The following is a 15,963-nucleotide window of genomic DNA, read 5'->3' as shown; positions in this document are numbered from 1 at the left end:
ATTAGAACAAAGCAGAGGGGATACTTTGGTTCCCAAGCCTCAGCCTCAGAAGGCCCTGTCGGCTTCCACCCTCACCCGAGGGAACTCTTCCACCAACACGTAGCTCGCTGGACACATGTGGCCCCAACCGGACACAGAAGAGAAGGTACCCTAGAGCAACCAGCTCCCATCGGCCGTCAGATGACACATGAGCGGTCCCCGGCGAGGCCCACAGAAGAACAGCCCGGCCGAGCCCTGCCCAGACCACTGACCCCCAGAATCAAGAGCAAAGAAATGGCTGCTTCAAGCCGCGAAGGAGTGAGGTGCCTGCCATGCATCAGAGTCATCAAATGACAGAGTCTCCAGCCTTGCAGCTGGAGGTCAGGGCCACCCTGCCCTGGCTAACCCAGCTCCTGCATGCAGCTCTCCAAAGTTCTCATCTGTCTTTCAGTCCTAAGGAAGGGCGTGACAATGCAGAGAGGTGGGCACTCGCACTTCAGCTGGGGAGAGGCGGGTGGTGGAACTCTGACTCTTGATGACAGAGCAGGGGTAAGGCCCTTTGCTCTCTGGAACGCTCTCTGTTTTGCCCCTACAAAGTTCTGACTTTAAATCACGTAAGTGTGATTTTGAGAGCTCAAATCAAAAGGTGAGGACACAGCCCACCTGTTCATGAAATAAGCTGGTTCTCTCATTGAAAGGGAACGTGAAATGAATTGGGAGATTAGGTTTGACATAAATACACCACCCTGTGTAAAACACATAGCTAGTGGGAACCTGCTGTATAGCACGGGAAGCTCAGCTCGTGCTCTGTGATGACCTAGATGGGTGGGATGGGGGGAGGGGCGCGGTGGGAGGGAGGTCCAAGAGGGAGGGGATACAGGTATACAAACAGCTGGTTCACTTCATTGTACAGCAGAAACTAACACAACACTGTAAAGTAACTATACTACAACGGAAAAAAAAATGAAACTGAGAACTGAGCCACAAAGACTACCTTTTACTAAAAAAAAAACCAAACAAGTTAATTAAAATGAGCAACACATATTGACTTAACTTTATCAAGCCTTCTCAATTTATGCAGGTTCCTAAGGGACCTGGATGGTGTCTGTGGACAGTTAACACCAGCACGAGTGTGACCCGTGCTGGACTGGGTCAGCACACCTTGTTCTGGAGACCTTTTCCCGGCACCTGTTCCCACAATGAGCCTCATTCTCAGCAGCCGCCCCAGGTGCTGCCCCGTCCTTGCCCCAGAATGTCATCTGCATCAAGGTAATAACAGATGAAACATCCCGTCCCACAAACGGCTGACTCAGGAACATTTAACAAGGTAAATTCTTACGAGAGGAGATATCCTCGTGGGGGGCACGATGGACTTGGGGCTCGGGGCATTTTAACTAATTCGACTTCTCTGTCTTCATCACTGAGACATCATCAAACGCAGGGCCCAGTCCAGTAACAACTGTGCTGCCTTCCGGGCCACTGTCCCCGAGGCTGTCCACTCCCCCCTGCAGACTGCCCATCTGCCTAGGATTACAGTAAGGCCCCTACATACGAACGAGTTGTATGTAGGTACCCAACTAACACATGGGCTATCTAGTGCTGTACTGTAACAGGTTTAAAATACCTTTCGCACAAATAACACATAACAAACAAACAAAAAATAGAACATGTTTAGTCTTACAGTACAGTCCCTTGAAAAGGACAGTAGTCCAGGACAACAGCTGGCGTCCAGGGGCTGGCATCGAGTGAACAGGCAAGAAGAGGTACTGACTGGAGGAGGGAGAGGAGGTGGGAGACGGTAGAGCTAAAGGAGCGCCAGCAATAGGAGACGGAGAAAGCTGCAGTTTCCCTCACGCCTGACGTGGATGGTTCCCATCTTTGAGTTTGTAACCTGAAGGTTCCTACGTAGGGGACTTAACTGTAGTGCTTGTCAGTTACCCATCTGGGGAACCCATATAAAAGGAATATTGACGGCCCTGCCTGAACGTCACTGTGGCGAGGTCCCTTCTAGCCACCTCCAACTCCCTTTGCCCTGTCACTGGACAAGGGATTTATGGGTGGGTCTCGGAGCTCGGAAGCTACAATCCCAGGCTGCCCCTCACCCTCTCTGGCTGCCTCCCAGCCATCCTCGCTGGTTCAGCCACCCCTTAACCAGTGTCCAGATCCTGAAGGAGACTCCAATTCCAGGCACAACGTTGTTGCTCGCCCTGCCCTCTGCGCAGACCTAGGTTATTAATCTGCCACGGAAATTAAAAAAAAATCACGCACGCAGGATGCAGGCATTTGCATCTTTATTTTGAGGATGTTTAGGACCTGACGTTCTGGACCCCCCAAGGCAGGAGTCTGTGCTTGCGGGAGGAGCACGGCCATCTGCATTAATGCCACGTATTCGCAAAAGCCACCTCTCAACTCTCACGTAAGGGTCCCCTCAACTTTCACAGGCTTCCTCATCCTAGGGCGGCTCGCGTCACTTGGGGCAATCAGCTAACCAACTGCGCCGCCTGTGGGCAACGCCGCCGGCTGCCCTCATCCATCTGAGTCCTCATCAAATCCTTCATTTTAAGACACAGACCCCTGAGGGCCTCTCAGGTGGCTTGCAGAGCCCCCCCCCCACTGCCGCATCCCGCTCTGACCCACCCTCCCTACAGCCCCCTGGACGCCGTTTCTACCAGGATGAGCAACTGTAGGGACAAGTGGAAAACCAAGAAACAAGCCCCTTCAAGTGTCACGGCTCGAAAGCCCTGATCCAGCCTCAAGCCTAAGCCCTATTGCAGGTACACAGCAGTCCTGGCCACCCCCATTAGGGAAAGGACCCTCCAACACACAGCAGAGAATGTTCTAGAAGTCAGAGAATCCTGGTCTTTTTCCTTCTCTTCCTTGGGTTTGAGACACCTGCCTTTTGGTCATTTTGCGCTACTTATTAATGCACTTGTACCGGGACAACTAGGGAGAATGGGGAAATGGATAAACCCCGTTAAGCTTGATACTTTTAAGCAACTTTGGCAACAATAACACTAACAGCAATAAACGAATGACTGGGGGCCAGCATCAGGCACCCAGGCTGGGTTGCACATCTGTATCCACCGGCTATTCCAGTTTCAAAGGGTACCAAGGGCACTCTTCCCCTCCTCCCTTCTTCCCTCAGGACTCTGCCTTTGAGGTGACTCTTGCAGGCAGTTCTGATGCATCTGCAGCCTTGTCTCCACATCCACCCACCTTCCTGTCTCGGCTGCCCTTCGCATTTCACTTTAATAAAAGCAGCTCTTAACCACCCCGTCCCCCCGCCAAGAAAAGCTTCCCTCAAAGCTTTGCCTTATGGAGCCCCCAACAAGGCACTGAGTGCTGGTGGGCAGAAGTGTGAGCCGAGAAAGCCCCCCGAGGGGCTGCCCCTGCTTTTCCCAGGACAGGGGCGCCGACCGTGCCCAGCGCGCCGACCGCCACGCTTCCATCCATCACCAAGCCCAACGCGGCGCAGGCCCCGCCCCTCCACCTCTCCTCTCCCACCGGCAGGGGGCGCATCACCCGCAGCCCGCGGCCGTCTGAGCCCACCAAGGGCTGAACGGAAAATACCTAAGGACGCCACGCTTTTTAAGAAGACAAACAAATCTAAATTTAACCCAACTTACCCTCGTTTCCCAGGAGAAAGGGGCAGAGTGCTCATCTTGCCAAGTTATGTCCTGAAATAAAAATTCAAGAATAAATCTGAAATCCAGACCCAAAGGGACCCCGCGCAGACAGCCACCACCCGAGGCCATGGGGGAACCAAACTTCAGCCAGAAGAATCCCAAGTCCCGGCTCAAAACAAGCCCGAAGTTGTCGCGCTCTGCAGAGAATGTGCTGACCTTCTTGGTCTGGCTCCCCCCTCACCCTGCTGGCCGCGGCTGCCAGGTACGCCCGTCCCCTGCCAAACGGACATTCGATGAATGCCTGGGAGCCCCAGGACGGACTCGATGACAGGGAGGCCGAGGGGAAGGAAACAGGGCTTCCGGGCTCAGGTCTCGGCCCTGCCAGCGCCTAGCCACACGGCCAGGGGAAGATGACTTAGCCTTTTTAGCCTCAGTTTCCTCATCTGTGAAAGGAGAACTGCGCTGCCCCTGCGGGGCTGTTGTGAGGATAAAATGAGGTAACAGAGGAAAAGGAGGCCGGGTGATTATCTGCCAATCAACACCTGTAACTGTCTGAGCATCGCCCCCCGCCATCCCCCTAAGTGCCTACCAGAGATCTGAAAGGCAGTGACCAGCCTGTCAGTGAAGAAAATGCCAACTGAATGCAGCTGCCTAATTATAGTGAAAACTCTGAAATCCTTCCGACCCTCACAAGCGGAACAGGAGAGAAGGAGCCCTTCGAACAGTCACTGAGAGTCTGACCTTGGATCCACTGACCCGAACAAAGGTTTGTAAGATCGCCTTTCCTAGGCCACCCCTCCAACTCTCCAGCTGTATTCCTATACTAGCAAATGTCTCACGTGTGCCCAGCTTCTGCTGAGGAATCTTATTTTCTGAACCAAAAACTGGGACATCCTGGGCGATACAGACTGAAAATGGCATAAAATATTTTGAACTGAGACTGTCCTTGCATAAAGCACCCCAGGTACATGATGTCTTCGCGCCCAGAGGCACTCCCTAGCCCCAGAGCTAGGTTACCTGGCTCCCCTCCCCCTCCTGGAGTTCTGCAGAGGGTCCACTTCCTTCAGTACCAACTCCATCCCCAGCCTTGGCCTCTAAGCTATGTCTCCTATTCACTCCTGGCTGTCAGGCAAAACTGTAAAAATGAGAGGGAACGTGGGCCACTACGCTCCCATTGGGAACCTCAGTTAAGTCCAAGCGTACTCCTCAACTTACAAACTGCGTCCCTCCAAAAGCAGAAATGTGAGTTAACGAGTCTCGGCTGAGGGGCTCCTGCATCCAGGTCTGTGTGTGTGTGGTCAGGGCGTGGGAGAAGAGCGCAGTTGAGCTCAATGACCTGAAAGTCCTTAAAATTCTGTGATCTCAGGACCCTCTAAGTTCCTCTTAGAAGCAATAAAACAAGAAGGACTTTGTTTTCACATGGGAAAAATAAAGGAGGCTGATGGAATGTATGTTCCCTTTGTTCTAGATTTGGACCTGTGGAAAAGGGCAAAGGGAAACCAACTGGTAAATGTGCTCCCTCTATGGGGAGGTGGCGGGGGGGGTGGGGACAAGCCCAGTGGCCACCTCAGGGGACAGAGGAGGCGTGTGGAGATTCACTGGGCGGGCAGAGGCAGAGAAGGGGACAGGACCACTGACCAAAAGCAGGACACACCGGAGCCGGACGCCCTTTCTCATGGGATATGATCGATCCTCTGAGTGTTAATTATGCAGCTTGAGTCCCTTTGAAATCTGCAAAGAACACACTAAGAAGGTTTTTGGCTTTGGAAGATGAATGAGTGCAAGACTGAGGAAGAAAGATGTAGCCTGGGGCTTGGTGAGCCAGCGGGCTCCAGTGGCTGCAGCGCCGACAGGCTGCAATTCCAAGGGGGCTGCAGACAGAGGGTGCACTGTGACTTCTCCCCAACTTGGTGTCGAGTCAATAATCTTTTGTTTGCTCCAGCAAGAAACGGAGTCAAGGGGCAAATTCCTTAGATTTCTGCAATTCTGAGCTCATAAAAAAAATAATAATAAAGCACTTAACAAAAATAAACATGCCAAACAAAAATGTGATTGAAGCTCTGATGTCAGCCACTGGCTGCACACTCCAGCCACGAAGAGCGTTGGGGGCAAGCACAGGCTTTCCAGGCAGCTGCATGCAAAACGGCATCAGGATTGCAAAGTTGTAGAAGTGGAGAGTGGTGGTGGCTGTACAACACGGTGAACGTACTGACTGTACACCTAAAAGTGGTTAGCACGGTCAATTTTATGTTCTGAATATTGTACCACAATAAAAGAATCTGAAAAGGCTGTATATATTATATGATTCCAACTATATGACATCCTGGAACAGGCAAAACTATGGAGACAATAAAAAGATCAGTGGCTACCAGGGTTGAACAGAAGAAGGGCTGAGTAGGCAGAGCACAGAGGATTTTCAGGACAGTGAGATACTCTGTACCACGCGGTAATGATGGATGCTTTTCTCAAAACCCACAGAACGTACCACAGCAAGAGTAAACCCCAGAGGAAACTATGGATGTTGGGCAACAATGCTGTGTGGGTTCCTCCATTGTAACAAATCTTCCACTCTGGTGGGCGTGTGTTGGCAGTAGCAGAGGGTGCACATGTGTGACAGTAGGCGGTAGTTCAGAAATCTGTACTTTCTACTCACTTTTGCTGGGAACCTAAGACTGCTCCAAAAATTAAAATCCATTCTTCAAAAAAGTGTCCCCTCCCCCCCCAAAAAAAAACCTGACAGAGGTAACAAATGCTAAAAACATCGTTTCCTAATGACTTTAGTCCCTCTTGCTATTATCTGTGCTCTTGAGGTTACTTACATCTGTTGCCCCTGCAAGATGGAAAGTGCATCTATAACACCACACAACGGGGTCACCGCACCTCCCTGACCGGCTCTGATGCAGTGAGCTACCTGGGGGCTTAGACAGCCCCTGGGGGAGCATCTCCATGGCTACCAGCACGTGCTCCACATCAGGGCTGCTCCCCTCACTGCCCTGGAGCCAGATGTTAAACATTCCCGAACACACCACAAGCTGCAACCAATATCAGACACGCTGAAATTCACTACATTCTACACTAAATGTAACTGCTACTCTTAAATTTTTTAAGGATTTTGGTAATTTTGCTTTAGAAATTATTTGGTGACAAGTAACTCATCTATAATTGGTTGATTCCTCTGTAAAAGTCAGGACTGTTCCAAAATTATTCTAAAATGAAAAATTCTGGACTTAGAATTCATTTCAAACGTGAAATGTTATAAATATTAGCCTTTCCTCTTCATGAAGTTGGAGACTAATGGGACATTTATTCTTTTATAAATTTCTTTCCAATTTTGGGGCCGGTGAATTTCATCGTGTCTCAAGCGTGTGAGGTGGACAGCACCCGTAAGTGGCACTGTCCACAGCGGGTGTCCCTTAGTGCGGCCATAGGTCAGCCTGAGCAAGTGGGGCAAGGAGCACGGGCGTCACAGAGCAGCTCTGAGCTCCCCCTACACAAAGCCAGGCCACTAGCAGCCCGCAGACGGGGAGCGGCACCTTTCCTGCAACAGTCAAAAGAACCACTTCTGAGACCCCTGCAGCGCTCTGAAAGTCTCGCTTCCACTCTGGGCCTCTCTGAGGGACAGGCTAGGGACCATTCTGCAACCTGAACAAACTGCACCTTCCTGCAGATGCCCTCTCTCTGGCATACCTGTCCCAGGTAGCCAGAGGGGATGACCAGCTGATGGGTCCTTACTGGTCTTGGATCCACGCTGGCGCCATTCACAGGCACCAGACTCAAGACTCTCTGAAGAGCATCTCTAGCCTAGAGGTTCTAGGTCTGGCTGTAAATCAGAATCACCTAGGGACTTCCCGGGTGGTGCAGTGGTTAAGAAGCCGCCTGCCAATGCAGGAGACGCGGGTTCGAGCCCTGGTCCGGGAAGATCCCACATGCTGCGGAGCAACTAAGCCCGTGCGCCACAACTACTGAGCCTGTGCTCTAGAGCCCGCGAGCCACAACTACTGAGTCCGTGTGCCACAACTACTGAGGCACGCATGCCTAGAGCCCGTGCTCTGCAACAAGAGGAAACCACCACAGGGAGAAGCCCGTGCACCACAACGAAGAGTAGCCCCCGCTCGCTGCAACCAGAGAAAGCCTGTGTGCAGCAACGAAGACCCAACGCAGCCAAAAATAAATTAATTAATTAAAAAAAAGATTCCACCAAATGAATTAACAAGTTCATTTAGAAGGACAAGACTCCCACATTAAAAAAAAAAAGAATCATCTAGAGTGCTGTTTTAATAGGCAGAATCTGTGGGTCCCACCTGACTTAGTTTTAGAAAACCAACAACTCCCTAGGTAATTCTAAGGCAGCCATTCCCCTTGGGCAGCTTACCTACTTCAGTCCTCCACAGGACACCTGACTGCCTCTTCACACTGGGGACACTTGGCCACACAGGCTGCACTTGCCGACCTCCCAGGCTCAGGGACCCACCTCTGTCTTCCCAGGCCACCCCACCTGCCAAGGTGGCCTCAATGAATACTGCCAGGTGGCTCTCATCATCCCCAAATAAGGACTTCTACCAAACCAACCAGGGTTCAGCTTCCGTCACGAGGAGCCCAAGGATTTCTGGGCTGGCTCTCACCCACCCAACTTTGGAGCAGGCAGAATCACGTTCTGCGTAGCAGTATAGTCAACCAAGGCACACAAACGGTCTCCTAATACACAGCAAGGGCCCCGCAAATCACGTTTAAAGGCCGCTTTCATTTCATTCTTCCCAGAGTTCAAAGGTTACATAAAACTACTGCAACAGCGTTTCTAATCATGCCCTTAGTATGTAACCATAAACAATAAACACTCTTAGGTGGTAGTCAGAATATGGTGCACTGTTTGTTAAATTTCTCCTGCCACCTAGAGGGCTGAGTCTCTAAAAGTTAGAATCCCAGCCATTAAGCTCCCCAGAAATATATCTGATTTTTCTTGAGTGATTCAGAAACAGTGCTCACTGGAACCATATACTGTCACTGTCCTCCATAAATGAGGGGAGTTTCTGGTTGATAGACAGTGGCATCTTGGCTTAAAAGTAAGAAATGTACTGGGCATATACCCAGAGAAAGCCATAACTCAAAAAGACACATGCACCCCAGTGTTCACTGCAGCACTATTTACAATAGCCAGGTCATGGAAGCAACCTAAATGTCCATCGACAGACGAATGGATAAAGAAGATGTGGTACATACATACAATGAAATATTACTCAGCCATAAAAAGGAACGAAATTGGGTCATTTGTAGAGACATGGATGGACCTAGAGACTGTCATACAGAGTGAAGTAAGTCAGAAAGAGAAAAACAAATATCGTATATTAACGCATATATGTGGAATCTAGGAAAATGGTACAGATGAACCGGTTTGCAAGGCAGAAATAGAGACACAGATGTAGAGAACAAACGTATGGACACAAAGCAGGAAAAGGAGGGGGGGCGGGCGGGGTAGGGGGAGGATGAACTGGGAGATCGGGATTGACATGTATACACTAATTTATAACTAATTTGTAACAGATTTGTAACAGATAACTAATAAGAACCTGCTGTGTAAAAAAATAAAAGGAAATAAAATTCAAAAAAAAAAGTAAGAAGGGCTTCCCTGGTGGCGCAGTGGTTGAGAGTCCACCTGCTGATGCAGGGGACACGGGTTCGCGCCCTGGTCCGGGAAGATCCCACATGCCGCGGAGCGGCTGGGCCCGTGAGCCATGGCCACTAAGCCTGCGCGTCCGGAGCCTGTGCTCCGCAAAGGAAGAGGGCACAGCAGTGAGGGGCCCGCGTACCGCAAAAAAAAAAAAAAAAAAGTGAAGTGTAAACTCTGGGCTCTGGGTGGTCATATGTCAGTGTCGGTTCACTGGTCGTTCACAAATGCACGTCTCTGGTGCGGGTGTTGATCCTGGGGGAGTCTGTGCACGGGTGCAGGGGTATATGGGAACCCTCTGTACTTCCTGTTCAATTTTGGGGAACCTAAAGCCGCTTTAAAAAATAAACCCTACTTTAAAAAAGGGAGACGTGAGGAAGAAGAATATGCTCTTTTTTTTTTTTTACCAACTGGTTATTCTTAGGGACTATTGTTTATATGTTTATGGAATCGATGTTTTCCCCTTTGACTTGCAGTATATTTAATTCTGCTGAGATCAGAGGGTTGCCATCACCGGAAGTACAAAAGGGCAGTTCCAACAATAGAAAAGCAGTTATGATTTAACTCCTGGGCAGGTTCCACCATGAATACAAATACAGAAACTCAGGCCTCCTCAGACCTCAGCAGAAACATGCCAAGGTAGTGATGGGAGGATGGGTGGGGGACGTGTCTAAGGAAATGAAGAGAAGAACGAGCCAGAAGTTTAACAGACAGGTCTGGCCTTGATTTCTTTTTCTGAGAAATGGGTACTTTCTCTGGCACTAAGGAAATCTCTCATTTTAGAGTGTAAAAGTAACTCCTGTCAATTATAAGATGACTCCAGACCTGACAACAGGTTTCCCAGCTCTGCCCCCTCCCTCCCTGCAAGACAAGGAGCCAGTCGTTTCTTTGCAAAACCTGTTCCCTGGTAGCCACTGGGCCACACACCCACAGGGGCCAGGGGGAGCCTGTGTTGCTGCCTCCGCTCCCAAGGCCACCTGTTCAATACAGCTGCCCCACCCGAGGAGCCCCAGCTATGCACAGTCCCAGGCCAGGTGCTACTCTGGGCAGAGGGCCATCTGACCATCTCAACTGGATGGCTGAGGATGACCGTGTTCTCAACTCCTGCCTGGAGCCCGGGCACAGACGCCAGGCGCAGGGACACGAAAAGCCAGGTCCACCCTGTCACCTTTTCTAAAAAATGCACGCATCTGCCAGACAGAAGGTGGGAATCATAATTACACATTCCGCCTTCCTTAAAAAACAAGTCCAAACGCTGAGAAAGGAACTCTCAAATTTCTCACTTTTTGTGCCAAAGGCTGAAAAATAGAAGCCAAGCTGCTGAAGTGAACAGGGAAGAGGTGACCTCACATGTCACAGGTCCTGCATCAGGAAGACACGTATCCGAATAAGTGAGGAAAGTTCTGGAAGGGCACTACCAATTTCTGCTTCATAATGCTGCTGCTTTCTGCATTGCCTGAAACTTTTAACAGTAACATACAGGGTCGTTGTTTTAGAAGCTGTACACCCATTTAATTAGTTTATTTGCAAACACAAACAGCTGGCCAGCCTGGGCCCTAAGCAGCGAGGGCAAGGTGGCCCTTGGCAGGCAGCCCCAAGGGCATGGACTGGATGACAGAGGCTCGGCGAGGTCTGCTGCACTGGGGGATTCCATACTGACCCCCAGCCTCCTGAGCGCGTCAGGGAAAGGTGCTTCGTCAGCCAGCTGGGAGCAGAAGCCGGATGGGCAATGGGCACGGGAAAAGCCACGGGGCCTTCAGAGGTCTGCAGAAGGTATCCAGGGGTCAGGGAGGCCAAGACTCAGCCCCAGAAAAGGAGGTGAAGGCCAGGGAGAGTAAAAGAGCAGGGAGCAAGCCTCCAGGCTCCTGCAGGAGGGGGAGGGAGGCAGGTGCTAGAGAACACCTCCTTCTGAGAGCTGCGGGTCACGCGAAGCTGCTGAACAGGGGACAGAACTGCCTCGCTCCAGGGCTTCAAACCTGTGCTCTACAGCACGCGAAATCCAGGTCAGGGTCCCCGGGGCTGGCATGTGGAAACCCCCTCCTGCCCAGCCCCACCTACTTTACAGAGAAGTGAAACAGGCAAGCAGGTCCCTGAGAAGCCAATACTCCGGCTGCCCAAACTTCTGAGTTCACTTGCTTATGGCCTGTCGGGAGCCAAGAATGTGGCATAGTGCTTGGAAGCCTGTGACTCTCACTGATGTGCTCAGATCAGTGGAGGAGTCTGGGAGTGGGGGCAAGGGGCAGAGAGCGACACATGCCTGCAAAGTCAGGGTTTTCGTCTTTCGGGGTTTTTGTTTCTTCGTTTTTGGTGTGTTTTTTTTTGCTATTTGATAACAGGAAGCGGCAGAAGCAGACTGGGGTGATGGCTAAATCCCTCTAAAATGAAAACTTTTCATCTCCCAAAGCAAGCCATTCCCAGAACTTTGACTGCTGGAAGAAGAACGCCGTAATTGAGAAGCACAGGGAAAGCCAGACTGCTCAGAGCATCCACTCGCTTTCATCCATTCCATGAAACATCCATGCTTCAATGTTCAGACCAAGTACTTGACCCAAAGGGCAAGGCTGTGCCCATGTCTGTTCCAAGCAAGGCCTATAACCCGAGAGAAGTCCAGGCAGCTGCTCCCGGTGGAGGGAGAACCCCGCCCTAAGAGGGCAGCCGGGCTGCGGCAGGACCAGAACCAGGTATGGGGACGCCAGGTGCTTCTCTTCCGTTGCTGAGAGATAACTGTTCCACCGGCAGCAGCTCTAGATTCTCTGCACAGGAGGGGGCTTGGGGAGATGGCCAGGGGGCAGGAGGGGCCAGCAGCCTTGCACTGAAGCTGTACTGAGATCATATGTTCACGTGGAGGGATTTCTAAAAAAGCTGGTGAAAATCAGGGGAAGACTAAGCGTCCCTAAAGCATGAGCGGCTCTAGTGTCTAATACACTGGGCTTTGGGAAATAGGCACTCAATTGACTGCCAAGGTGCTAAGAACCAAGAAACCGACAGGAACCTTCACGGCTTCAACGCGCAAAGGCAGCCAGCCTCCCTCTCCTCGGCAGGCGCGCCCTCCAAGCAAGGGTGGATCTGGGCCTGGACGCTGGTCTCCTCACTTTACAGACAGCGAAGGGAAAAACGAACATGCGATGGCACGCTGCCACACCTGTCCTACACGGAGTGGCCCCAGCTGGGCAACTTGGGCATGTGCGCTGAGCCCGGAGCCCAAGCAGGCTTCCACTCGTTTGTTCCCTCAACGCGTAACCATGACTGGATGGCAGTCCCATGTGAAGGCCATGTGGGCATGATCTGACGTCAAATGCTGCTGTGTGGGACACAGCAATGTTACCAGCGATGAGGGAGAGTACTCAAAGGAACAGGCGACGTCCTGGTCCTTCGGGGTAGCCGAAAGGGGGGCCCAATCTGAGGCGGGTGTGACCCCTGATCAGGAAACAGGGCACATCATGGCCACAGTGTGGACAGAGCAAGCCCAGCTTTCAGTATGTGCCCCGAGGCCCATCCCTAGAGCTCAGCAGGACAGAGCTCCTTCTCACGTGGGACTCTGTGTGGCCAGCTCCAGGCTTAGCAACAGGAGGAATTTATTGATTTCACGACAGTGATTTTCAAAAGTGGATGTGGAGAGACAACAGCTAACAACCTTCATATTCTCACCAGCAGCCACCATGTTTTATCCCACAGGCCTTTCCTAGACACTGTCTCTACTCTCATCCTGTAAACGTTCTTCCCGTTGCAGGAGCTCAGAGAGGTTAGGGGTTCACCACAGCCAACAGGTTAGTAGATGGAAGCCAGAACAAAGCCAAGACTCACAACCGAGCCCAGGCGCTCTCTATTACAGCCTTAGGAAAGGCCCTCAGCGCCCAGTATCCCAGCTGGTCTTTCCCAAGCATCTACGGGGCCCACCTGCTTATCATCCAAGGTCAGATGCTGGTAAAGCAAGAGCTGGGCGCCCCTGAGCACCCGCCCCTCAGTGGGCCCACGGTGGATGCTGGCAGTGGCACAGCTAGGGTGAGGATTCTCTGCTGCCAGATCGGCCGTGGAGGCCCCAGGGGCTACATCTGAGGACAGATCAAACAGGAAGGGACAGAGTGCCTGACTCAGTCTGGTTCAGGGCCCTTCTGGACAAACCTGGGGCCACCTATGCAGGCCACTCTGTCCAGCAGCCTACCGAGAGGTCACCCGCCACCCTCTCCTTATCATCGCCCCTTGTGCCCAGGAGCCAACCCTCCTCCAAGTACAACCCTCCTCTTGGGCACGAGACCACCAACTCCACTTTGGTGCCAACCTCTTGCCAAGTCCAGCTAACACATTTTAAACTCCCTAGTGGGATGAAATCGCTCAGCCGCTGCAGGAGGGCAGGGGGAGACAACAACAACAAAAAAAGCTCTGAGCAAGGTACCTCCGTACCTGTCCTCAAACTCACCGTCCCTCAGCCATCCGTGCTGAGAGGTTGGTCGGAGGCATTCCAGGACATACTTGCAACCCGTTTTGCAAAGCTGAGTTCAATTCTGAAAATCAGGGCTCCCGTGCTCCTGGAAGGACATGTAGGTCCCACAGCAAAAAGTTCCGTTGGCCGTTAAATCGCTTTGCGTTTACAAATTCGCAAACAGCTCAGTCCGGCACGCAGTTAAGGAATCGGAGCACAAAATTCACTTGGCCACATCTCTCCTTATCAGCCACACTGGACCCTTATATGGCACGGGCTTTCGGATGGTGAACGGGCACGCGGATATTCTTAGCCGGACAGCAAGCTAAGGGGAAATGACAGGGACCCTGCAACATCTGTAAGTACCTGCAGGTGTATTTCTTCTCACAGTTTATTTCTTCGTGACTTTTCCAAAGAGGGGCTGCCTGCTTTTCCATCATCCAAATCTGAGCCCCAACCCTGCGAATGTCTTTAGAGAGATGCATATGTTCACACTAAAAATGCTTCAGCTCTGGGCTTACATTTTAAACCTATATTCTCATCTCTTCCGTTACCACACCCTCGTTTTTTTCCTGGCGAAGCCTTCAGAGTTTAAAATCCATGGAAGACTCTTCTTTTAATTCTGTCAGTATAAGGCAATGTTGCAAGCAAAGTTTTGCTCTCTCACACTTCCCCCATGTGAAAGCGGGTTTATGACCACAAACATTTTGTATTAATAAATGTCTCAGCACACCCACGCCGGAAAATCAGATTAAAACCTCATCCTCAACTAGAATTCCTTCCACAGTCTACGACTTCCTTGGAAAACCTCTCCAAGCCCAGCCCCTCCTGCCTGCAGCCTCAGAGCTCTCAGGGCTGCGGATTTCCCTGTATACTGCAGGCTCCTTTGGACTTCTTTGACCCTCACCACAAAAGTTGAGTCTGAAAGGCCAAAGAGCCGCAGATTTGGCACCAAACAGGTTTTAGTTAAACACGTTTCCAGGAAAAGGCCGACTTTCGGAGAAGCACAGAACACTCAGGCCTTTGTGACTTAGTATGGGTCACCCCTGAGTTTTTTCTAGTTTCAGTGTTTCTTCCTCCACAATGTCCGGCCCTCTAGAAGGCCCAGCAGAGTGTCTAGGTCAGAGGCCCAGGCATGCCCTTATATGTCCCAAAGGCTTGCGACAGCTCATTTGCATGTATCCCTCGTTTTTCACTGGAAAAAGGAGGCCACCGTACTCATTCCCAAAACTAAGCAGCTCATCGGGCTCACTCGGAAACATCTTAGGGCTTCGGGTTTTGCCTCCTGATCTTGGAAGGCACCTCTTGCTTCTTGTTACCTTGCTGGACAATTTCACTCTCCGCACACAGCCCACCACAAATAGTAATATTATTACGTATAAAAGGCTGACTGCCTTCCCTGGCAGGCCAGGGGGGATATTATTATTCCCGGGGGGAACTGAGGCTCTAAAGGTTAGGTCACCCACGGCCAGAGAGCTAAATGGCAGAATGGATCAGAACCCAGGCCTGCCTGGCTTAAAATCCCTTGTTGTTGGCACTTTGGTCTGACAAGTCTCAGGTCCCCTGCGGCCCGGCGGGGCAGCTCCAGATGGAGGGTCTGGAATGACCTCCTTCCTTCTCTCGGCGGTCCTCCACGAACTGCCCCGGGGAGCCCCCCAGCCCCACACCTCCGGCTCCGGGCCGCCCGTCCCACCCACCCCGGTTCCTGCGCCTTCTCCTCTCCAGCCCCTGCCCGCGCGCCTGGCGGGGGCGGCTGCTAGCGGGCAGGGGTCCGCCCGGCCGGGGACGCCTCGGGGGGCGGGGAGCCCGGCCCGCTCCGCACCTACCTCGTCCCCGAAGCGCACCACCTTCTGGCCCGTGGGCCCGCGCAGGCCGGGGAAGCGCGCCAGCTCCTCGGGGTCCCCGGAGTCGCGGGGCGCCGGGGCGCTCGGCGCCACCAGGCACCGGTCGATGATCTCGTCCTGCTGCGCGGGCGGCAGCCGCGCCCACTCGGGCCCGTACTTCTCCCGGATCTTCTCCTTGTCCTGCATGATCTTCCTGGCCATGGGGCTCAGCGACGAGAAGTAGGTGAAGCGCTTCCGCTCCCTGTCGTCCAGAGGCCGGTTCCCGCTCATGACGGCCGAGCGCGACGCCGCGATCGCCGCCGCCATGGACGCCATGCCCGGCCTGCCCGCCGCTCCCCGCCCCGCCCCGCCCCGCCCCGCCCCGCGAACGGCGCCCTTCCGCGGCCCGGAGCCGGGCGCCCAAGGCCCCAGCGACCCCGCCTCCCGCCCAGT

At 52.5% G+C, this 15,963-nt stretch overlaps 1 protein-coding gene across 3 annotated transcripts in view; it reads right to left on the bottom strand.

The window, feature by feature from the left end:
- The window catches only part of C16H1orf198 (chromosome 16 C1orf198 homolog), a 33,566-nt gene extending 17,694 nt beyond the window's left edge, over positions 1-15,872 (bottom strand). Inside the window, exons 1-2 of one of the 3 annotated variants that reach the window (XM_067711119.1) lie at positions 15,514-15,872; positions 3,606-3,656 (exon numbers count right to left, since the gene is read on the bottom strand). In XM_067711119.1, coding sequence (XP_067567220.1) covers positions 3,606-3,656; positions 15,514-15,846 — 384 coding nt within the window. In that variant the 5' untranslated portion in view covers positions 15,847-15,872. Of the gene's footprint in view, positions 1-3,605; positions 3,657-5,243; positions 5,340-15,513 lie in introns of those variants that run through there. The other 2 variants (XM_067711122.1, XM_067711121.1) reach the window with 2 other exon arrangements.
- Between the last annotated feature and the right edge of the window lie 91 nt (positions 15,873-15,963).

The sequence above is a fragment of the Pseudorca crassidens genome, chromosome 16 (assembly GCF_039906515.1).
Source record: "Pseudorca crassidens isolate mPseCra1 chromosome 16, mPseCra1.hap1, whole genome shotgun sequence".
Taxonomy (NCBI): Eukaryota; Metazoa; Chordata; class Mammalia; order Artiodactyla; family Delphinidae; genus Pseudorca; species Pseudorca crassidens.
This window is presented reverse-complemented; position numbering and strand designations above follow the sequence as displayed.